At 45.6% G+C, this 25360-nt stretch overlaps 1 protein-coding gene and 1 non-coding gene across 4 annotated transcripts in view; both read left to right on the forward strand.

Moving 5' to 3' along the window:
• The window catches only part of CWF19L1 (CWF19 like cell cycle control factor 1), a 67161-nt gene that overhangs the window by 39467 nt on the left and 2334 nt on the right, over nt 1-25360 (forward strand). For 2 of the 3 annotated variants that reach the window (XM_074974992.1, XM_074974994.1), the window contains 3 exons: nt 15843-15922; nt 18625-18834; nt 19619-19738. In XM_074974992.1, coding sequence (XP_074831093.1) covers nt 15843-15922; nt 18625-18834; nt 19619-19738 — 410 coding nt within the window. The remainder of the gene's footprint in view (nt 1-15842; nt 15923-18624; nt 18835-19618; nt 19739-25360) is intronic. The other variant, XM_074974993.1, reaches the window with a different exon arrangement.
• LOC142000644 (small nucleolar RNA SNORA12) lies at nt 19321-19457 on the forward strand. The gene has a single exon (XR_012642299.1). It is a non-coding gene; the product is annotated as a small nucleolar RNA SNORA12 (small nucleolar RNA).

The following is a 25360-nucleotide window of genomic DNA, read 5'->3' on the forward strand; positions in this document are numbered from 1 at the left end:
GTCCTTCGCCCCAATATGCAGATCCTCTGGCTTCACGCTTGACTCCTTTTTGGTTCCAACACCTAGAGAGTGAATGCTTTGAGTGGGTTAAAGAAATGTTACTGCACAGTAGGAAATCAGCAACTCATCATACCCACCTTCAAAAGTGGAAACAATTCCAAGTTTTCTGTGATTCCAAGCAAGTGGACCAGTCATCTTCCTCCTGTTGATTCTGGACTATATTCTCTAGACCTCAAATGGTCCAGGCTTTTTCTTAATTCACTTAGTTCATCTAGTGACTATAACAGCCTTCCACCATCCGATGGACGGATACTCAGTGTTCGACCATCCAACAACATGCAGATTCATTAAAGGCATGTTTAAAGGCATGGGAATCCTATTCCTGCATATTAGATCACCCACTTCAGCCTGAGATCTAAATCTAGTTCTAAGAACCCTGACCAGATCACGCTTTGAGCTGATGGCTGCTTGCTCCCTATTACACCTATCCATTAAGATGGCATTCCTGGTGGCCATTACTTCACCTCAAAGGGTAGGAGAGAGAGCAGCATTCAAGGCACCTCCGCCATTCACGGTCTTAATTTGAGGACAAAGTCACCTTGAGGACACACCACAAGTTCCTTCCAAAGGTGACCTTGTCCTTCCATATGAATCGGCTAATTCATCTCTCTGTTTTTTTCCAAAACCACATAATAACAATAGAGAGGCAACGCTACATATGCTGGATGTTAGGAGAGCCCTATCATTCTACTTAGACAGGACTAAAGGAGTATGAGGCACAAGTGGTGGTCTTGTCCATCCTCCCTGTGGAAGGAAAAGGCCTGGGTAGAGACCATCGAATTGTGGAAGTCAAGGAATGGCTACGCAGGTGGTGTCGGAGAGAAGGCTTTGGATTCTTTGACCATGGGATGGTGTTCTAAGAAGGAGGAGTGCTAGGCAGAGACGGGCTCCACCTAACGAAGAGAGGGAAGAGCATCTTCGCAAACAGGCTGGCTAACCTAGTGAGGAGGGCTTTAAACTAGGTTCACCGGGGGAAGGAGACCAAAGTCCTGAGTCAAGTGGGGAAGTGGGATACCGGGAGGAAGCACGAGCAGGAGAGCGTGAGAGGGGAGGGCTTCTGCCTCATACTGAGAAAGAGGGATGATCAGCGAGTTATCTTAAGTGCCTATACACAAATGCAAGAAGCCTGGGAAACAAGCAGGGAGAACTGGAAGTCCTGATATAGTCAAGGAATTATGATGTGATTGGAATAACAGAGACTTAGTGGGATAACTCACAGGACTGGAGTACTGTCATGGATGGATATAAACTGTTCAGGAAGGACAGGCAGGGCAGAAAAGGTGGGGGTGTTGTATGTAAGAGAGCAGTATGACTGCTCCAGAGCTCTGGTATGAAACTGCAGAAAAACCTGAGTCTCTGAATTAAGTTTAGAAGCGTGAGCAACAAGGGTGATGTTGTGATGGGAGTCTGCTATAGATCACCAGACCAGGGGGATGAGGTGGACGAGGCTTTCTTCCGGCAACTAACGGTTCTCATGGGAGACTTCAATCACCGTGATATCTGCTGGGAGAGCAATACAGCAGTGCACAGACAATCCAGGAAGGTTTTGGAAAGTGTAGGGGACAATTTCCTGGTGCAAGTGCTGGAGGAACCAACTGGGGGCAGAGCTCTTCTTGACCTGCTGCTCACAAACCAAGAAGCATTAGTAGGGGAAGCAAAAGTGGATGGGAACCTGGGAGGCAGTGACCATGAGATGGTCGAGTTCAGGATCCTGACACAAGGAAGAAAGGAGAGCAGCAGAATACGGACCCTGGACTTCAGAAAAGCAGACTTTGAGTCCCTCAGGGAACTGATGGGCAAGATCCCATGGGAGAATAACATGAGGGAGAAAGGAGTCCAGGAGAGCTGGCTGTATTTTAAAGAATCTGTATTGAGGTTACAGGGACAAACCATCCCGATGTGTAGAAAGAATAGTAAATATGGCAGGCGACCAGGCTGGCTTAACAGTGAAATCCTTGCTGATCTTAAACACAAAAAAGAAGCTTACAAGAAGTGGAAGATTTGGAAAAATGACCAGGGAAGAGTATAAAAATATTGCTCAGGCATGCAGGAGTGAGATCAGGAAGGCCAAATCACACTTGGATTTGCAGCTAGCAAGAGATGTTAAGAGTAACAAGAAGGGTTTCTTCAGGTATGTTAGCAACAGGAAGGAGGTCAGGGAAAGTGTGGGCCCCTTACGGAATGGGGGAGGCAACCTAGTGACAGAGGATGTGGAAAAAGCTAATGTACTCAATGCTTTTTTTGCCTCTGTCTTCACGAACAAGGTCAGCTCCCAGACTACTGCACTGGGCAGCACAGCATGGGAAAGAGGTGACCAGCCCTCTGTGGAGAAAGAAGTGGTTCGGGACTATTTAGAAAAGCTGGACAAGCACAAGCACAAGGAGTTGGCGGATGTGATTGCAGAGCCATTGGCCATTATCTTTGAAAACTCATGGCGATCGGGGGAGGTCCGAGATGAATGGAAAAAGGCTAATGTAGTGCCCATCTTTAAAAAAGGGAAGAAGGAGGATCCTGGGAACTACAGGCCAGTCAGCCTCACCTCAGTCCCTGGAAAAATCATGGAGCAGGTCCTCAAAGAATCAATTCTGAAGCACTTAGAGGAGAGGAAAGTGATCAGGAACAGTCAGCATGGGTTCACCAAGGGCAAGGCATGCCTGACTAATCTAATTGCCTTCTATGACGAGATAACTGGCTCTGTGGATGAGGGGAAAGCAGTGGACGTGTTGTTCCTTGACTTTAGCAAAGCTTTTGACATGGTCTCCCACAGTATTCTTGCCAGCAAGTTAAAGAAGTATGGGCTGGATGAATGGACTTTCAGGTGGATAGAAAGCTGGCTAGATTGTCAGGCTCAACGGATAGTGATAAATGGCTCCATGTCTAGTTGGCAGCCAGTATCAAGCGGAGTGCCCCAAGGGTTGGTCCTTGGGCCGGTTTTGTTCAATATCTTCATTAAGGATTGCACCCTCAGCAAGTTTGCGGATGACACTAAACTGGGAGGAGTGGTAGATACGCTGGAGGGTAGGGATAGGATACAGAGGGACCTAGACAAATTGGAGGATTGGGCCAAAAGAAATCTGATGAGGTTCAACAAGGACAAGTGCAGAGTCCTGCACTTAGGATGGAAGAATCCAATGCACCGCTACATTCTAGGGACCAAATGGCTAGGCAGCAGTTCTGCAGAGAAGGACCTAGTGTTTATAGTGGACGAGAAGCTGGATATGAGCCAACAGTGTGCCCTTGTTGCCAAGAAGGCTAATGGCATTTTGGGATGTATACGTAGGGGCATTGCCAGCAGATCGAGAGACGTGATTGTTCCCCTCTGTTCAACATTGGTGAGGCCTCATCTGGAGTACTGTGTCCAGTTTTGGGCCCCACGCTACAAGAAGGATGTGGAAAAATTGGAAAGCGTCCAGCGGAGGGTAATAAAAATGATTAGGGGACTGGAATACATGACTTATGTGGAGAGGCTGAGGGAACTGGGATTGTTTAGTCTGCAGAAGTGAAGAATGAGGGGGGATTTGATAGCTGCTTTCAACAACCTGAAAGGGGGTTCGAAAGAGGATGTATCTAGACTGTTCTCGGTGGTAGCAGATGACAGAATAAGGAGTAATGGTCTCAAGTTGCAGTGGGGAGGTGTAGGTTGGATATTAGGAAAAACTTTCACTTGGAGGGTGATGAAGCACTGGAATGCGTTACCTAGGGAGGTGGTGGAATCTCCTTCCTTTGAGGTTTTTAAGGTCAGGCTTGACAAAGCCCCGGCTGGGATGATTTAGTTGGGGATTGGTCCTTGTCAAGGTTCCTTCCCCACTCTGAACTCTAGGGTACAGATGTGGGGACCTGCATGAAAACCTCCTAAGCTTACTTTTACCAGCTTAGGTTAAAACTTCCCCAAGGTACAAACTATTTTACCTTTTGCCCTTGGACTTTAGCTGCCACGACCAAACGTCTAACACCGGTTACTGGGAACAAGTCCGTTTGGAAGCGTCTTTCCCCCAAAAATCCTCCCTTATCTTACACCCCCTTTCCTGGGGAAGGTTTGATAAAAATCCTCACCAATTTGCATAGGTGACCACAGACCCAAACCCTTGGATCTTAAGAACAATGAAAAAGCATTCAGTTTCTTAAAAAGAATTTTAATAGAAGAAAAAGTAAAAGAATCACCTCTGTAAAATCAGGATGGTAAATATCTTACAGGGTATTACAGATTCAAAACATAGAGAATCCCTCTAGGCAAAACCTCAAGTTACAAAAAGACACAAAAACAGGAATATCCATTCCATTCAGCACAGCTTATTTTCTCAGCCATTTAAAGAAATCAGAATCTAACGCATATCTAGCTAGATTACTTACTAAGTTCTAAGACTCCATTCCTGTTCTGTCCCCTGCAAAAGCATCACACAGAAAGAGAGAGGCTTTTTTTTTCCCTCCCCCCAACTTTTGAAAGTATCTTGTCTCCTCATTGGTCATTTTGGTCAGGTGCCAGCGAGGTTACCTTTAGCTTCTTAACCCTTTACAGGTGAGAGGGTTTTTCCTCTGGCCAGGAGGGATTTTAAAGGGGCTTACCCTTCCCTTTATATTTATGACAGTCCTGCTTTGAGCAGGGGGTTGGACTAGATGACCTCCTGAGGTCCCTTCTAACCCTGATATGCTATGATTCTATGACTAAGGACTTGAGAGTTGATATTGTGGAGCCTTTGAATCTGTCTGCAAATGAAAGGAAGAGCTTGGGAGACTTTCTAAAGACTCTTTAAATGGATCTCCAGTTGCATTATCGCTGTTACCGTGCTCAGAACCTGCTGCTCCTGTCAGGAATTTGCACTGTGACAAAGTCAGGCCAGACGGCTGCAAGAGAGCGCTGGAAGATCGATATGTTAGCCCTAGAATGTTACAGGCCCTTTTTCTTACAAGCTGAGAAGGGGTTACCTCAGGTCAGTTGGGGACACCTGAAGCTATTTAAGGGCTGCCTGAGACCTTTTAAAACCCTTCCTCTGGTGAGAGAAAGAGGGACAAGAAAGAGACAAGCTGCTGCCAGGCTAGTGGCAGCAGGGAAATAAGCTTTTCCAGGGTGAGAGGCTATGCTCCTTCCCATAGGGGAAACAGCCAAACCTGAGTGCCTGCTAGGGGAAGGACTGACACCCCAGTGCAAACAGGACAGCGAGGAGGTAGGAAAAGGTATCCCCCTTTATTTTTGTGTTTGTGAGACTGTTTCCTTTTTGTTTGGTGGAGGATCACTCCTTAGGCAAGCCCCAAGGGCTACCCTGAAAATATGACGAAAGGAGCACAGAGAGGGGAGATAAACACTGCCCAGAGTGGAGCTGATTTACCCCAGGCCTGTCCCCGCCAGAGGGGAAGGTGCTAAGTCTGGCAAGACAAAGGAGATGCCTTGCCACACATGGTGTGAGAAGTGGGATTTGACTTTGTGGCAAACCAACCTGCTGCAAGGTAAATCACCCCTCCCCACAAAATGGACGCCATAGTGAGGGCACTGGTACAGGCCACGGCAGCACAACAAGAGGCTATCGGGGTCCAGATGGCCACCCAACAGGAGTCAGTACGGCTACAGCAGGAAATGAATCAACTGCTGAGGAGCCAGGCACCCCAGATCGAGCCAACCTGCAGGAGGTCGTGAACCAGCAGAAGTTCTGACAAATGGCCATGACAGGACATGATCCCTAATGGCAAGTAGTTACCTACAGAAGATGACAGTGGAAGATGATGTGGAGGCATATCTTCTTGCCTTCGAGAGAATGGCCCGACATGAGGCCTGGCCCAAGACCAGTGGGCCAGCATCCTCGCCCCTTTCCTGTGTCAGGAGGCCCAGAAGGCCTACTATGACATGGCTGCGGAAGCGGCTACAGACTACCCCCAGTCGAAGGCTGAGATCCTGGTGAGGTCTGGGGTGATGATTGCTATAAGGACCCAGAGGTTCCACAAGTGGAGGTACCGGGATGGCAAAGCACTGAGGTCCCAGTTGTTCGACCTGATCCATCTAATGCGGAAATGCCTGCATCCCGAGATCCACAGTGTGGAGAATATGATGGAAGTCGTAGTGTTGGACAGGTTCATGAGAGGACTACCGCCAGACCTATGAGGATGGGTCCGCCAAAATAACCCCTCCTCCTATGACAAGTTCCCCGCCCTCGGGTAGAGACCAAAGAATGGCCAAAGAACTTTCTCGGACTACTGCGGAAGAGTTGTGCTGTGTCAAGAGGGTTTATTCTCTACAACTGGGAAGCCCTGGAAAACTAGATGAGAGAGGAAGGCAGACAAAAAGTTGGGAACCAGGATCTTGGCCCAGAACCAAAAGGCTGCACTCATAGGGAAGAAATCTCGTACAGCTGGCAGGGGGGCCACTCAGATAGTTGACGAGCCGGAAGCTGGATCCAATTCCATGGAGACCAATTCTGGGAGGGAAACAGAAATAGGTCCCCTTGAATTTGAGCATATTGGAACCTCCTTTGAGAAGTTTTTGGGCAGGATCAGGCCAATGATCCACTATATGATGATGATAGAAAAGAGATAGTTGAGGTGAATGAGGTCCCAGTGGAGGGGGAAACCAAAGGCCATACTTCATGATAAAAAGGGACCTATTATATAGAGTAGTCCGAATGCAAGAGGAAGAAGTGGAGCAGCTCTTGGTACCTTGAAGGCACCAGAGGGCAGTGCGGGACCTAGCTCATAATCATTTGTTTGGAGGACATCTAGGGGTAGATAAGACCCTCAGTCGAATCCTATGGGAGGTTTTTTTGGCCAGGAATTTATATGGAGGTCTGATGATATTGCGCCTTCTGTCCAGAATGCCAGTTACATGGCCCCGACCACCCTTAAGGGTCCCTTTAGTACCTCTGCCAATTATTGAAGTCCCATTCGAGGATAGCCATGGACCTGATAGGCCCACTGGAGAAGGTATCCCGTGGCCATCAGTGTGTGCTCATTGTTCTGGACTACGCCACCTGATACCTAGAAGCTGTACCCCTACAAAACACCATGTCCGAGACGATAGCTAAGGAATTCATTCAAATTTTCTCTAGGGTGGGGATACCCAAAGAGATTTTGACTGATCAAGGAATCCCCTTTGTGTCAAAGTTGATGAGGGACTTGTGTGTGATGCTCCACATACGGACCTAAAAATGTCAGTCTACCAGTCACAGACTGATGGCCTTGTCTAACGTCTTAATAGGACATTGAAGAACACGATATGGAAAGTGGTGAGCCAGAATGGGAAAAATTGGGTTATCTTACTACCTTACCTGATGTTTGCTATAAGGGAGGTTCCCCAGTCTTCAACCGGCTTTTCCCCTTTTGAGCTCTTAGTTGGTTGCCACCCCCGTGGCATACTGGACATTGCCCAGGAGGGGTAGAAAGAACAGCCTAACCAGGGAAGAAACATCATTGAGCATGTGATGCAGATGCGGGACAGAATAGTCCAAGTCACCTCCATAGTACGGGAACATATGGGCCCAAAAGACCTATTACAATCGCTGAGCAATGGTCCGGAAATTCCAGGTGGGAGATTGGGTAGTGGTGCAGGTCCCCACAACTAAGAGCAAACTCCTGGCTAGATGGCAGGGACCATATGAAGTGATAGAATCCGTTGGGGAGGTCAACTATAAGGTTTGACAGCCTGATCGCCTGAAGAGATCTACCATGTCAACCTATTGAAGCCCTGGCAAGACAGGGAAGCTCATCTGGTCACCCTAGAGACACCACCCCAAGAAAATAAACATCAGGGACAGGCTGGAATATCCCCCGAATTGACCCCTGAACAACAAGCAGAAGTTACCAATATGATTGAACGAAACCACCACGTGTTCTCAGAGAAGCCAAGCAGGACTACAGAAGTCCATCATCACAGATCCTGGAGTAAAGGTGAATGTTAAGACATACAAAATCCTAGAGGCAAAAATAGAGGAGATCAGGACAGAAGTTAGGAGAATGCTAGAGCTAGGAGTCATTGAGGAGTTTCATAGTTAATGGTCCAGTCCAATCGTCCTGGTACCTAAGCCAGATGGCAGCATGAGATTCTGCAATGACTTCTGAAAATAAAATGAGGTGTCCCAGTTCAGTGCTTACCCTATACCTCGGATAGACAAGCTAATTGAGTGATTGGGAAAAGCTTGATTTTTGTCCTTGACCTGACCAAAGGTAATTGGCACATTCCTCTGGCCAAGGAAGCCAAAGAGAAGACTGCTTTTTCTACACCAGAAGGATTGTACCAGTACACTGTCCTCCTTTTTGGGTTACGTGGGGCTCCTGTGACCTTCCAGCAGCTCATAGATAAGCTGTTACATCGACATGGCAAGTATGCAACCGCTTACCTTGCTGATGTCATCATACATAGCCCAGACTGGGAGACTCATCTAGAAAAGGTGGAAGCAGTATTGGAAAATGAAGAAGGCAGGTTTCACTGTGAATCCCTCCAAATGTGAAATAGGGCTATCAGAAACCGAATACCTCGGGTAAATCATGGGGACGGGCATTGTAAAGCCCGCCCCCAACTGAACAAGTTAGAGGTGATACAAAGTTGGCCCCAACTGATCCGGAAGAAACAGGTCAGAGCATTCCTGGGGCTAGTTGGGTACTACAGGCGAATCATTCCCCACTTTTCTACCAGAGCATACCCTTTGACGGATCTGATAAAGGCTTAGGGCCCAGACATAGTGAAATGGACCAGCGCAACTGAAGAAGCTTTTGCCGATCTGAGGACCGGCCTCTGCAGTAATCCAGTACTAGTAGCCCCAGACTTTGAGAAAGAGTTTATACTACAAACCGATGTCTCCAAGGTTGGGTTAGGAGCCGTACTTTCTCAAATCGTAGGAAAGGAAGAATACCCAGTCCTGTTCCTTAATAGGAAGCTCCTACGCAGAGAACAAAAGTATTCTGTGGTAGAGAAGGAATGCCTTATGGTAAAGTGGGCCATGGAAATCCTCCGATACTGCCTACTTCGACGGAGGTTTACCCTCATCACTGACCATGCTTCCCCTGAAATGGATGCACTGGAACAAAGAAAGAAATGCCAGGATGATAATGAGATGGTTCTTGTTACAACCCTTCCACTTCAGAGTGCAACACCGGTCAGGGACCAAGCATGGCAATGCTGAGGCCTGTCAACGATGCGCTGTTTTTTGACCCAAGTAGCCCAAGCCCATGGTGTTGAAAGGGGGGAGAATATGTGACAAAGTCAGGCTGGATGGCTTCAAGAGGGTGCTGGAAGGCCGATATGTTAGCCCTAGAATGTTAAAGGCCCTTTTTCCTACAAGTAGAGAAGAGGTTACCTCAGGTCAATTGGGGACACCGAAATCTTTTTAAGGGTTGCCTGAGATCTTTTAAAACCCCTTCTCTGGTGAGAGAAAGGGGGAAGAGAGAGACAAGCTGCTGCCAGGTTAGTGGCAGCAGGGAAATAAGCTTATCCAGGTTGAGAGGCTGTGCTTCTTCCCAGAGGGGAAACAGCCAAACCTGAGTGCCTGCTAGGGAAAGGACTGACACCCTTGGGAAAATAACAGGACAACCAGCGAGGAGGCAGGGAAAAGTATCCCCCTTTATTTTTGTGTTTGTGAGACTGTTTCCTTTTTGTTCAGTGGAGGATCACCCCTTAGGCCAACCCCGAGAGCTACCCTGAAAATATGATGAAAGGAGCACAGAGAGGGGAGACAAACACTGCCCAGAGTAGGGCTGATTTACCTCAGGCCCATCACCACCAGAGGAGGAAGTGCTAAATCTGGCGAGATGAAGGAGGTGTCTTGCTGTAGCATGCATTCTACAAGATATGTTTCCACCTCAGTTGTGTTTGTTAAAGATGTCCCTGTGACATACTGTACCTCAAAGTAGCACATTGTAACCCCCATATTCATCATTCATGTATGGTTGTGATATTTCATTCAAAGCATGCTATGTAAGATCTCATAGGAAAAGTTATGACCTGCTGAAAACCATTGTTCTGTCAAAATGTGTTCTCATTAGTGTGTATAAAGTTATGAGGCTTTGCTGTATGGCTGTTATCGAAATATGTTGTAAGTCTGGGAGTCGTCCATTGCTAGTTCTCCAGTGACAACAAAGGAGGTGACCAACACCCAGGCAGGCGTTAAATGACCATTAATCAGTAGCGGAGTTGTAAACAAGGGATATACAGTTCTGTAAGAGAGTTGCGCAAGCATCACACAATAGGAGGATTACTCAACTCTGTAACTCAGCAAGGCCCACCAGTGCATGCCTGGGCTAGTATTTTCCAGGCACATGAACTGAGGGTATAAAATAAGGGATAGTGGCATCATGCTTTTACCTGTCTCCTCCTCCACCTACGCTGGAAGCAACAAGAATGCTGGGAAGACTAAGACCTAAACTGAGGAGACTGGTCCCAGGCTTAAAGGGAAAGCCTGTGTATAAAGGACTGTAACCTACCTACAACCAGGGCCGGATTTCCAGTTAGGCACAGTAGGCACATACCTAAGGGCGCTCGCATTCTAGGAGTGCCTAAAAGTTAAAAGTGGGTTAAAAGTTTCATTTTTTAATGGAAAACACGAAAGCCAGCTGTAGACGGGGTATGTGTGCGTGTGTGTGTGTGTTGTGTGTGTGAAGATGCTATGCTTAAGGGCGCATAAGGTGTCAGTATGGTCCTACCTGCAACATTCAGTGGGGTGAGAAAAGCTGCTTAATCCAAATATTGCTTAGTCTAATAAGGTTTAGGATTTAGACTGCGTGCTTACCTTTTATTTTCTTTGGTACTTTTTGTTCCTACCACTTATAATCACTTAAAATCTATCTTTCAGTAGTTAAACTTATTATAATGTTTTATCCTTACCAGTGAGTTTGTCTAAAGAATTTAGGAAATCTGCTCATCTTACAAAGGCTGGTACATGTCCACTTTCCTTTGATGAAGTGGTGAACTAATTAAAAAACTTGCATTGCTCAAGAAAGGGTCTGGAGTGGTGCAAGATGGTATATTCCCGGGGTGCAAAGGCTGGGGCCTTGGGAGATTTGCTGGTGCCTTTCTCTGGGCAATTCATGAGTGGCTCAGGGAGCATTCTTGCAATTAGCTGGGTGTGGGGCTCCACATGCTGTTGTGTTGAGTGATCACAGCAGCACTTGGAGGGGTTTGCTGCTTGTCACTAGCAAACACATTGTGAGAGACAGCCCAGGCTGGAGAGCTAAGGGGGCACAGCGGTCCCACAGTTCCAGGTTGTACCTTGGGGATCCCGTCACAGTCCCCATCTCTGAAATCTCCAGGGCAGCAGCCTGGGCCTCTGCCCATACTTTCACAGAACACTATGCAATTACCCAAGACTCAGATTCTGATGCTGTCTTCAGCTCCACTGTGCTATCAGTAATAGGCTCCACTCTGAAGCCCCAGCTCTCCATGGGGCATAATGCTGTGGAGTCCTCTACAGTGGAGCACCCATAGGGACACTACAGTAACTCCTTGCTTAACGTTGTAGTTATGGTCCTGAAAAATGCTACTTCAAGCGAAACGATGTTAAGCGAATCCAATTTCCCCATAAGAATTAATGTAAATGGGGGGTTAGGGGATTTTTTTTCGCCAGATAAGACACCACACACACACACACACCTACACCCGTATAAGTTTTAAACTATTTAATACTGTACACAACAATGATGATTGTGAAGCTTGGTAAAGGTGGTGGAGTCGCAGGGTGGGATATTTCCCAGGGACTGCCTTACTGCTAAATGATGAACTAGCACTCTGCTGACCCCTCCAGGGATAACACGTTGTTAATGTAGCCTCACACTCTACAAGGCAGCACAAATGGAGGGAGGAGACCCAACATGGCAATGGCTGCAAACATTCTCTGTGGAAACTGAACGTGATGATGAACCCACGCTATCCCACTGGAGCGCACCACTCCCTCCACTTTCCAAAGTGCTGGGGGTGTGTGCAAGACAGACACATGCACACAGTGTGTATGAGAGACAGAGAGGGAGATTGTGTGTGTGTCTGTGTGTGAGAGAGAGAGAGAGAGACGCATTTCCCCTTTAAGTATGCTGACCCCACTCTAAGTACACTGCCTTTTTAAGTAGTGTAGATAAGCAAGTTGAGACAGCAGCTGCTGCTAGCAAGCTCCCTCTGTCCTGAGCCCTGTCCTGTCGAGCCCTGCTCTGTAGAGCTGGGGGAGGGGGATACCCTGACATCAGCACCCCTCTTCCCCCCCATCCCCTGCACAGCAAGCAGGAGGCTACTAGGAGCAGTTCCAAGGCAGAGGGCAAGAGCAGTACATGGCAGTGGAGGGAAGGACATCTGAACTGCCCGGCAATTGATAGCCTGCTGGGCGGCTGCCACACAGGGAACTTAGAGGAGCTGATGGGGGCTGCTGGCCCACCCTGGTTCCAAGCCCCCACCAGGGAGCTCCAACAGGCTGCTCTTTCTGCAAGTAGTGGGCAAAGCAGGTGACTGCCAAACAACGTTATAAGGGAGCATTGAGCAACTTTAAACGAGCACGTTCTCTAAGTGATCAGTAACATCATAAAACAACGTTAACCGGGACGATGTTAAGTGAGGAGTTACTGTACTTGAAGAAGAAAAGAAAGTTACTCCCTTGTGTAGTAACGATGGTTCTTCGCAGTGTGTCCCCCTATGGTGCTACATAACCTGCCCTCTTCCCCTCTGCTTCGGCATTCCCGTCGTGGAACTCTGCAATAGTGAAGGAACTGGTTCCTTTTTGCTGAGGTGGAGGCCATATACAGCCTCGTCTCCCCCTACACCACTTACCTACCCAGCATTTCAGTTCCAATGGCTATATGAAGAAAGCTTATTGCTAAAGCTTCTCTTTAAGATGGATTAAATGCTTCTGATTCTGGTGCTTGTTCGGTGGCTACAGGTACTGTAACCATAGTTGATACAATGATAGGGTATGCATTTTGATTTACCACTCTGGTCTTCAGTAATGGACAGTGAAATACTGTCATTTATTTTAGCTCAACAACAGAAAAAACTCCAGGGGAAGTTTTTCAGGAAAAACTTAATTGGTGGTCCCCAGTCTTGGCTAAAATATTTTACTGTCATTAATTATACTGCATGCATTCTGTCTGGCTGGAAGTCTAGCATCATAGGTCCTATTTTTTTAAAAGGGGGACAAAGAATCCTGCTTCATAAAGACCTACTAATATGTTAGATGTGGCAGGGAAAAATTATTCCAGATTTTTGCTATCTAAATTTGAAAATGGGCTTTGGAGGTTATTTTATTACATGAAGATCAGTCCAGCTTTAGGGCTGGTAGAGCCACAATTGATAATTGTTTTATTCTATATAATTTATAAATACACTGTGGTTAAGGGTACTAGATCATATGCTCCTTTCATAGATCTAAAGATGGCATTTGATTCAATTAGCTGAGACAGTCGTTGGGCAAAATTAAGGATGGGTATTTGGTCTAAGACTTTTGCATGTTTTGGTTGCTCTACACCAGGGCAATATGGCTAAGGTGAGAACAGAGGTGAGAACAGAGTTGCTCCAGCATTAATAATTTTTAGCCGAAGTTTGGTTTAGGGGCCAAATTTCAGCCTTAGAGATTGTTCAAAATAATTTTTTGAGGAGACTTTTAATTCTCTCAAATTTTACCTTGGCCTTGTTTTTACATGTCAAGGTGAGGGTTTTTTTCTGTAAGAAGTAGAGCTTGTATTGCTTTTCTTAAATATTGGTCTAAGATCTGCGCTCTTCCAAATTATAGATTGCCACATCTTTGCCTTCAGGAAAATGGAAGAATAACCTGTGTATTCCTTATTTCCATGGTATAAAACTCTTCAATTTATTATTGCTACACTGGGTTTTTCTGTTACTTATTGTTGATATTTTTTAATCAACATAATCAATTACTTAGATGGAAACTGAGATGTTACCCAACAACAAGCTCTGGCTGTGATTCTAAATTTACCTTTTGGTTTTCTACTTTGAAGACAGCTCATGTTTTTGAACTGCATTTGAATGAGTTATCAAATTCTCATTTATGTAGGGCATATACTCACTTAAGATTCCAAACCATGGAAACTGCTGTCCTTCAAGGTAGATGTGGAAAAGTTCCTTCACATCTTTGTTTTTGCCCAATTGTAGAACTGTCTAGCTTCTGAGAGCTAGATTTTGGATTTTACCTCTTTTTTTTCTATAAAAAAGAATATCACCATCTCAAAAGATAATGGTTTTGGTATTGTCTCAATCCCCTGTTGTAATTAAATTGGTGGCAATTTTTGACCTTTTAGTATTGTGCCAAATAAGAAGAGGTTTTATTAGGTTCTGATGGATATTTTAATGTATTATATGGATGCTGCTCTTCTTTTAGATTGTGTGTGTTTTTCTTTGCATTCACAAAAGGCAATGTCATATGTGATTTAATAAAATTGAATTGATTTGAAAATACAGATATTGTGATGCAACATTCATGGTTATCTGCCTCAGGTTTACAAAAAGAAGAGCAAGCAACTATTGAATAATTGCCATTTGAGGTTCAGAATCTGCTCAGTAATAAGACTGATTAATCTCAGATCATTGGGTTTATTCCCCTTATTTCAAAAAGAAATAACTCCATCCGCAATATTCATTATCCAGATATAGGAATGTTCAGTATTCCTCTTGTTTTTCATAGTATCAACACCAGAGACCACCTGAACAATTTTATATAGCGCTCTAGAGTTCAGAAGAAATCTGTTCCACTATGCTATTCTGTAGCTGCTCAATTGGGTCAGACACAGAAATATAAGCTTTGATGCGATGTTCAAGGATCTGCTTGTCTACAGTGATCAATATATACCCTTTTACTCCACACTTTGGTTTCCATCTGTCTTATTTCATGGAGGCTTGGATGGCAAGCACCAGAAAACGGTGGGTCCTTCAAGTAATCAGACATGGTTATGCCATTCACTTTCAATCCTAACAGAATGTTAGGAACCAATAGGAAAGAGCTATTTTTTGTTTTATTATCTATCATAGTGCTGCTGTATAAATCCATGATTCACCCACAGCTTGAATACTGGTTGCAGTTCTGGTCATCCCATCTCAAAAAAGATACATGAGAATTGGAGAAGGTGCGGAGAAGGGCAACGCAAACGATGAGGGGCCTGGGACAGGCTCCACACAAGAAGCGGTTAAAAAGATGGAGACTGTTCAGCTTAGAAGAGCGACGACTAGGGGGGCATATGCTAGAGGGCTATAAAATCCTGACTGGCGCAGAGAAAGTGAACAGGGAAATGTCATTTATCCACTCACATCACACACGAACTAGGGGTCACCTATGAAATTAATAGGCAGCAGGTTTAAAACAAAAGCAGTTACATCGTCACACAATGTGCAGTCAGCCCCTGGAACTCCTTGCCAAGGCCAAAAGTATAACTGAGTTAAAAAAAGAATTGGGTACGTTTCTAGAGGATAAGTCCATCAATGGCTTTTAGCCAAAATGGCTGGGGACACAACCCATGTTCTGAGTGACCTTAACCCGCCAGAAGCTGGGACTGGACAAAGATGGATCATTTGAAATTGCCCCGTTTTGTTCATTCCATTTGAAGCTTCTGGTTGTGGCCACTGTTAGAAGGCAGGATAGTGCGCTAGATGGACTATTGGTAGACCCAGTATGGCTGTTCTGACATTCTTAAAGAGACGGGGCACTGGAAAACATAGCCCTGGCCTTCCAACCAGTTCTTACACCAAAAATAAGTACATTTACATTAACATGCATATGCTGACCTTTGAGTGCTTAGCTGTGATTCTGTTTTCTCTGTGAAAAGAATGTTTATGGTAACGGTTTTTTTGTTTGTTTTTTGTTGTTTTTTTTCTCCCAATAAAGATCAGCCCACTGGCCCCTGCTGGTTCTGTCTTTCCAGCCCTGAAGTTGAGAAACATTTGGTTGTTAGTATCGGCACACACGTGAGTACTACTTAGCACATTCTTCTCATAGAAAAGTGCAATGTTGTATTGATGCTTATAATTTAAAGCCACTTTCTTTTTAACACTTGACTTTAAACTGCAATCAAAAATATCCTAAACTATACAGAAAAGTTTCAGAGTAGCAGCCGTGTTAGTCTGTATCCGCAAAAAGAAAAGGAGGACTTGTGGCACCTTAGAGACTAACAAATTTATTTGAGCATAAGCTTTCATGAGCTACAGCTCACTTCATCGGATGCATTCAGTGGAAAATACAGTGGGGAGATTTATATACACACAGAACATGAAACAATGGGTGTTACCATACACACAGTAACGAGAGTGATCAGGTAAGGTGAGCTATTACCAGCAGGAGAGCGGGGGTGGGGAGGAACCTTTTGTAGTGATAATCAAGGTGGGCCATTTCCAGCAGTTGACAAGAATGTCTGAGGAACAGCAGGGGGAGGGGGAGGGGGAGGGAGAGGAATAAACATGGGGAAATAGTTTTACTTTGTGTAATGACAATTTACTCCCAGTCTCTATTGAAGCCTAGCCATCACCTTCAGCCCCCAACTAAAACCTCTCCAACGCATCATCAAGGACCTACAACCTACTGAAGGACAACCCATCACTCTCACAGATCTTGGGAGACAGGCCAGTCCTTGCTTACAGACAGCCCCCCAACCTGAAGCAAATACTCACCAGCAACCACACACCACAACCACTGACCCAGGAATTATGTGAATCAAACTTAAATCATGTCCCTAAGTAGGTAAAAGATCTCCCAGCAGGACAGTTTATTCTACTCTGCAGTTAGATAACTTTTCTTATCTTTCTTTATGCTCAGGGAACAACAGTAAGGCCAGTTCTGCACTAGAAAGATTTGCCAGTATAGTAATGTCAATTAGGGTGATTTTTCTTTAATGATATTTCTGTACCTTCAAAAGCCCTTGTATAAATGCAGTTATATTGGCAAAAAAGTGTTTCTACCAGTATGGTTTATTCTGTGTGATAAATCAGTGTAGCTGTATGGACAAAATCACATTGTTGGGTTTTTTGCTAGTATAAGGCATGACCGCATTAGGAGAGTTTGCCATTAGAATTGTGTCACAAATCCACAAAATCAGTGCTACACCCCAGCTTTAGAATAGTCTCTTGGAGGAATCCCTTCAATGTGCCAGAGTCCCAAAGGGGTCTCACTCTTCCTTCAGGGCAGGCTACATGGCCTCACTGCCTCCTGAGACTGAACCTCTAGGTCTTCAGCACTCATGCTTCACACTGTGAGCTCTGCTTGCCAAGTCCAGCTGAGCGAGACTCTTGGTTAGAGACTTGTACGCTCTTCAGGGACTAATGCACTTCACGCAGTATTTGCAGTGACAGTCAAGCAGCATTTTCAAAACAGTAGGCTGTATTAGTCTCAGTCTGCTGGAATATAGCACTGGAATTCCTTAGGTTAGCATAGAGCCATAAACATTAAAGCGTAGTCCATGCTAGTCAACCCAGAGCAATTCACTAGCCAAGCTGTAGGGAACTCCCATTTTCAGGCTCGGTGTCTCTGACTTCCTTCCTTAGGCAGTTCCCAGGTGAAAGAGCCCATGTTTATTCCCCCACCTTATACCTCTCAGTCCTTTGCTCTCAAGCTGGAGGTCTCTGCTCAGCTTAATTCTCCTTCCTTTGGGGCATTGGTTGCTAGATGTCAGTGTCCTGGTGACTGGATTTTCCATTGTCTTCTCAGATTTTCCACTGATACCGGTTGGCCTTGGCCAATCTTTTTAATGACCCGTTAGGTCTGCTCAGACAGCTAGTCTACACACCCGCACACTTATGTCTCTTAGTCTGCCCTGAGAGCAAACTTGGAATCCATTTCCCGCCCACCCGTACCCCGGGTAGCAGAACAAAGTATGAGGGAAACTGCGTCACACATAGGTGTCAAAAAAAATTATTTATTTATTTATTTTTTTAAAATTCCCAGTTTGTCGTAAGCTACATTAACAAACCTTTTCTAGTGCAGATCTGGTCTAAGACTGTCCTGAGATGGGAACCTACTTCAGCTCTCAGTAAAATTCCAGCTCAAATCATGAGAATCATTAAGATGCATTTCTTAATGATTAAATCTTCTTGTTTATAAGTCTTTGGTGATCTTTTTCTCTGGATAACTTTCTGTCTAGTTGGAGACCATTATGTCTTGTGTAAGAACACCTGAGCCCTGATTCAGTGACCTCCTGTGGGTTAAACAGTGTTGATAGTTGGCTGTTCCACTTTGCCTAAAACTGCTGCTGCTGTGGAGTATAACCCAAAATTTGAGCTGATTATGAACTATTATAGGATCAAATTAATTATTTTTTTATTTTAAACCCAACCATAAATTCCCATGTGGATTTTTTTTCAAGCTGCGTCATATGCAGAAATCCCATTTAGTGCCACGCTGACTGAAGCCCAGCTCAACTGTCTCCTTGCTGGTGGCACATTGCCCTGCCTCCAAATTAATTTTTTGCAGTTCCTTACCCTTTTCTAAGTCAGCTGATAATTGACAGCCTGCTACAAAATCTTCTTGAAGTAGAGCCTGGGGTATTTTGTTGATTTTTATCTTTTGAATCTTGCAACTGTGAGCCAGGTTAGCCATGGGGGAGTTATCATGGCAAGGTCTGAGTTAGTTTGCTGTGAATAGCTTCTTATGTATTTTCTGACCTGTTGTTCCGTTCTAGTGCTATCTTGCCCTTGCCAAGGGTGGCTTATCAGATGATCATGTCCTGATTTTACCTGTTGGGCATTACCAGTCAGTGGTTGAACTTTCTTCAGAGGCAATGGAAGAAATAGACAAGTACAAATCTTCACTGAAGAAGTTTTTCAGAAGCAAAGGAAAAAGATATGTGTTGTTTGAAAGAAATTACAGGAGTCAGCACCTACAGTTGCAGGTAGGGTTATAACACACCCGTGGAAGAACACAACCAAAGCTGCTTTGAAAGGGAACAGCTCACATTTCAACCTAAGTGCAAGCCAACTCCCTTCTCTGTTTTTCCATCTTGGCATCCCAAATTGTAAATAATCATGCGACCAGCCGCTGGGAAGCAGGACAAAGGTAAAACCCCTGTGACCACTTAAATGGCCATTTGAGCATGTTTAATTTTTCCTGTTACAGGAAGTGCTGAGAGCTGAGTTTACTGAAGGCCAGTGTCAATAGACTGGAACATTTATTATCTTCAGCTGATAAAGACCAGAAGGCTTTCCTCCTGCTTTGGTTTTAACAGCTCTCGTTGGCATGTGCAGTGGGTTACTGTTCAAGGTACTGAGCTAGGCAGGAAAGCTTATAAGTGTGTGCTGTAACATACAAAGCTTTGGTCAGTGTCTGAAAACATTGATGCTCAGTGACCAGTTTCTGCTGCATGGATTATGGAAGGGTGCATTGGGTGGTTTTCTACCTGGTGGATCTGTGACAGTTTCAGAGTGGCCTTAATCTACCACAAAGAGTATTGGAGGACACTCGTGAAAACGTTTCAAGAACTTTTAGTTTTCAGTTATTCTTCCCGCTCCTACAAGACAGACCTGCCTCATATGTTTAAGTCTATAGAAACAAGTGATCATGTGTCTCACATGATGACAAGCAGTACTGAGAGATGTGCAAACCCCAGTGATGGATTTATTGCCTTATCTAAGTGAATAGTATGGTTTGTGTCTTTTTCTTGTGTCCACCATCTCTAGGTGATTCCTGTACCACTCAGCTGTTGTGCTACTGAAGACATTAAAGAGTCCTTTATTTTACAAGCACAAGAACAGGAGATTGAATTATTAGAAATCCCAGAGCACTCGGATATCAAGCAAGTATGAAAAAAGACTGTCATCTCTCATTTACTTATCCTTTCTGGTTTGGCATTTCATCCAGCAGTAGCCTTACATGACCAGATTAAGTAGTCAGGAGTTGTGATACACTGCAGGCCTGATTTACCTCTTGAGGTGAAAATATTGTGAGTTGCAGGTGGTCTGCATCTCTAACATTAAGCTATTAACATTAATAGCTGTAGGCTGACTGTCTGGGGTAGCCTTTAATTAAACATTCCTAATATGACCTCCTGTTCCTTTTATTTGAATAAAACCCCTGAGGTTCCCATAGGTCAGTGCAGTTTTCACTGCAGTTTTCTGCATGATTGAATTTATATAAAAAAACCAAACCCTTTACGTTTTGTAGAGTAGTCCTCTCTCTGTTATAGTGGCTGTAAATAAAGCTCAGAAGCCAGAAATGTCTGAGGTGAGGGGATATAAGAAATAAGTCTCCATCTGGCATGCTAGTAATGTGCGCATGGCTGGCCAAATTCACTGCTGACAAGAGCAGGTGCGGCTCCATTTGCTTCAGTGGAAAAGTGCCAGTTTATGCCAAGTGGTTGACCCTTGGAGCACTTGCCTGGCCAGAGTTTAGAAAGCACTTGCCCTTCTTGCTGGATCAGTGAGTAATAACCAGCAGCAGTCTAGCTTGCTGTGTCCTTTGGGCCCATTACTCCTTGGAAACCACATTTGCAGCCAAAGTAGCAACAAGCCAGAAATTAGGTCCCAACTTTTTCTTTTAACTCTGACACACTGAGATTCATCTCAAGCAAAGCTGAGGCTTTCCTCAGGCTGGCTCAGAGAAAGCTTCTGTTAGGAAATGGGAACAAAACTACTTAACTTTGTAAAGCCGCTAGATGCCATGAATAAAACCAGATCACTTTCTACAAAGAGTATTACGAGCTCTTCTGTATAGCTCTTCATGCTCCAGAGGAGTTGACTGGCTAGCTTCTGGTCAATAAATAACACAGATGTGTTTGTATTACTATGTAAGGCAATGCAAAGATTTAATAATACCCTCTCTATGTCCAAAAGTATAAGGCCTTGATTTTCAGCATGCTGGGCTGTGGAAATTAATTATTATTTTAGTTTGGTTTCAACATATAAACATAAAGATGCCTTATGCTGGTCTGTAGGAGCCTTGACAAATTAAAACTACACTCGTTTCTGCGATCTCTCGAAGTCGAGGTTGATCTTTCACAGGTTTTATTTTTCATGGTTCCTTTGGTGACTGAGGAATCTGATCCTTGAGCACAGGCTCGTTGGCAGACATTGCAAGTAGTGGTGTAAGACAGGATTGGGCCGCAATTGCTGCGTGACAGTTGTAAACTGAGACAAAAGCAACCTTAGCAAAACCAGCTGCCTTGCTGTGCACAAAACCAGACATCAGCATGAGGTGAATGTCTCCTAATTTGGGTCCTGCAGAACCCCAAACACAACATGTGCTTTAAAAATCTCAGCATCCTCCAAATGCTTTTCACCATGCACTAATGGTGAGCTTATTGGGGGGGTTTCAGAGCAGAGGGAATGAATTTCTAAGTTGAGGCCTCCTGTCCTACTATCAGCATCCTCTCTGGTAAACCAAAGAGGCCGCACTTTGAGCACTTCCATTGATCTTGTGTCATTATCTCGCAAGGGGAGAGGCATCACAAGCAGGCAAGCCCCAAGCCATGTCGGGCTTCATAAGTCAGAACAGGCGCTGAACCTCCACCCACAAGCTAATGGGCAGCGCAAGTGCAGATCAGAGTATTAGTGTTAGGAGCTACTGGCAAGATACTCTATTTATTTTTCAGCAGCTTTAGTTTCCAAATGGACTTATAGCACTGTAGCCCCATGTTGCCCTAGTGTAATTTTAACGAGTGGGTCCCACGGGGATCAGTTCTGGGTCCAGTTCTGTTCAGGATCTTCATCAATGATTTAGATAATGGCATAGAGAGTACACTCATAAAGTTTGTGGACGATACCAAGCTGGGAGGGGTTGCAAGTACTTTGGAGGATAGGATTAAAATTCAAAATGATCTGGACAAACTGGAGAAATGGTCTGAAGTAAATAGGATGAAATTCAATAAGGACAACTGCAAAGTACTCCACTTAGGAAGGAACAATCAGTTGCACATATACAAAATGGGAAATGACTGCCTAGGAAGGAGTACTGTGGAAAGGGATCTGGGGGTCATAGTGGACCACAAGCTAAATATGAGTCAACAGCGAAACACTGTTGCAAAAAAAGCAGACATCCTTCTGGGATGTATTAGCAGGAGCGTTGTAAGCAAGACACAAAAAGTAATTCGTCCGCTCTACTCTGCGCCGATTAGGCCTCAGCTGGAGTTTTGTGTCCAATTCTGGGCGCCACATTTCAGGAAAGATGTGGAGAAATTGGAGAAAGTCCAGAGAAGAGCAACAAAAATGATTAAAGGTCTGGAAAACATGATTTATGAGGGAAGATTGAAAAAATGTAGTTTGTTTAGTCTGGAGAAGAGAAGACAGAGAGGGGACGTGATAACAGTTTTCAAGTACATAAAAGGTTGTTACACGGAGGAGGGAGAAAAATTGTTGTTCCTAATCTCTGGGGATAGGACAAGAAGCAATGGGCTTAAATTGCAGCAAGGGAGGTTTAGGTTGGACATTAGGAAAAAGTTCCTGTCAGGGTGGTTAAGCACTGGAATAAATTGCTTAGGGAGGTTGTGGAATCTCCATCATTGGAGATTTTAAAGAAAAGGTTAGATAGACACCTGTCACCTGGGAATCATCAAGAAAGGGATAGATAAGAAGACAGAAAATATCATATTGCCTCTATATAAATCCATGGTATGCCCACACCTTGAATACTGCATGCAGATGTGGTCGCCCCATCTCAAAAAAGATATATTGGAATTGGAAACGGTTCAGATAAGGGCAACAAAAATAATTAGGTGTATGGAACGGCTTCTGTATGAGGAGAGATTAATAAGACTGGGACTTTTCAGCTGGGAAAGAGGAGACTAAGGGGGGATATGATAGAGGTCTATAAAATCATGAGTGGTATAGAGAAGGTAAATAAGGAAGTGTTATTTACTCCTCATAATACAAGAACAAAGGGCCACCAAATGAAATCAATAGGTAGCAGGTTTAAAACAAACACAAGAAAGTATTTTTTCATGCAACTCACTGTCAACCTCTGAAACTCCTTGCCAGAGGGTGTTGTGAAGACCAGTACTATAACAGGGTTCAAAAGGGAGCTAGATAGATTCATTGCCAGAAACTGGGATTGGGTGACAAGGCATGGATCACTTGATGATAACCTGTCTGTTCATTCCCTTTGGGCACCTGCCTTTGGCCACTGTTAGAGGACAGGATATTGGACTCGATGGACCTTTGGTCTGACCCTGACAGACCTTTGGCTGTTCTTATGGGCTAGATCAGGGATGGGCAAACTGTGGCCCATGGGCTGGATCCGGCCCATCAGGGCTTTGGATCCGGCTCATCAGGGCTTTGGATCTGGACCGTGGGATTGCCTCCCGTGGTGCTGCAGGCCCCACACCGCTCTCAGAAGCAGCTGGCACCACGTCCCTGGGGCCCTGCGGGGGTGGGGTGGGTGGGTGGGCAGAGGGCTCCTTGCGTTGCCCTTGCCTCCGGGCACTACCCCCTTGCAGCTCCCATTTGCTAGGAACAGGGAACGGTGGCCAGTGGGAGCTTCGGGGGAGGTACTTGGAGGGGTGGCAAGGGCAGCGTGCGGAGCCCTGTGTTCCCCCTCCCCTAGGGGCCACGCAGGGATGTGGTTCCGGCAGCTTCCCGGAGCGCCGTGGCATGGGGCCAGGGCAGGCAGGCAGGGAGCCTGTCCTGGCCCCAGTGCGAGCCGCTGCCACCCTGGAGCCGCTTTAGGTAAGCAGCGTTGGGCCGGAGCCCGAACCCCTCCTGCACCCCGCCCCCCCAACTCCTTGCCCTAAGCCCCCTGCCTGCACCTCGCACCCCAACTCCCTGCCCTGAGCCCCCTGCTGCACCCTGCACCCCCATGTACCCCCAATCCCCTGCCCTGAACTCCCTCCCACAGTCTGCACCCCTGCCCTGAGCCCCCTCCTGCACTCTGCACCTCTCCTGGACCCCAGCCCGCTTCCCTGAGCCCACTCATACACTCCGCACCCCTCCTCTGCCCCAATCCCGTGCCCTGAGCCTGTTCCTGCACACCGCAACCCCTCCCACACTCCGCACTCCCTCCCACACCCCAACCTCCTGCCCTGGCTCTGCATACAATTTCCCCACCCAGATGTGGCCCTTGGCCCAGAAAGTTTGCCCACCGCTGGGCTAGATAATACTTCGTCCTGCCATGAGTGCAGGGGACTGGACTAGATGACCTCTTGAGGTCTCTCCCAGTCCTATGAATCGTGAAATGATGAAGGCCTGCATGACAGAAGCCACCCAACTTGGGGCTTGACATACATGTATAGTACACTAGCTGCTTGTCTCGCTGTGTGTGTGCAGAAAGTGGGGGTGTGCGTGCAAAGTATTCATGTGACTGTACTGCAAAACAGGCCCAATGAGTTGATAACACATTTCAGATGTACACTGTTTTCCCTTCAGTGTTCTATAAATTCATCATCTTCATCCTCATCATCAAATGCACATAGTGTACTAAGAACCATTGCTCCAGCCAGAGTGACAATGGATGATGGCATCGTACCAGACATCACAGAGTGACGTTCCCAGATCTGGCTCAGTCCTGCAAATCTATGAATCTCTAGGCAGACCCTCAGGCAATGCCAGGTTGGGTCAAGTGTGGCACCCACCAGCCTGAGAGCACAGTGAGCTGGGTGTTTTTGTCCTTCCTAGTGACATGGCTGAAGAGCACACACTGCCCCTTTTGAATGTAGTGAGCAATTGGAGGAAGGCCAGATCACTGCAAGATTATGCCATTTCACACAAACAGTTTTATGCTCAGGATTTGGCGATGATGGCGCATGTGGAATGCCTCTAGTTGCTCCAAGTCTGCTTGTAGGAAGGTCCAGGTTTCTGACCCATATAGCAGTGTACACAGTACACAGATCTGATAGATCCTGAACTTTGTCTTCGCACAGAGACGTTTTTGCGTCCATAGGAGAGACATGGACTTCATGCAGGAGACAACGAGACCTATTCTTCAGAAGATGACCGGTTTGCTGCAACCATTTGAATTCATCAGTGCTCTCCAGAGTGCTCATCCCCACCTGCACCAGGGTTCTGGTGACCCAACTTCAAGGTTCTGGACCTTGGTCTTCTTCCAGGAGACATTCAATCCCATTGTGTGGGTGCATTGTGGAAACTTTGAAGGGCAGGGCTAAAAATCTTTGGCTTCTCCACAGTGTCATAGGCATACTCTTTATCAGTGAACACCTCTTGACCAACCTTGATTCTGACATGTGGAGCCACAAAGTCCTTGTTCCCAGTTGATAGCTTGACGGGGTAGTGCAGTGGTGAGAATACAAACCTTGCTGCAGACCTGAGGTTGTACAGAAACGTTGAAAGCTATGAATGTAGGCCCAAATTGGCCTAAGCAAACTCCATTTTGTCTTGTGTTACTACCTTAGCTTCTGCTGGTCAGGTGTGTGGTCTTCTAAGGGAAAAGAACACATGCTACTACTATAGTATATGTATTCCCTCAATCTGGACGCA

Source organism: Natator depressus, chromosome 17, assembly GCF_965152275.1.
Source record: "Natator depressus isolate rNatDep1 chromosome 17, rNatDep2.hap1, whole genome shotgun sequence".
NCBI lineage: Eukaryota > Metazoa > Chordata > Testudines > Cheloniidae > Natator > Natator depressus.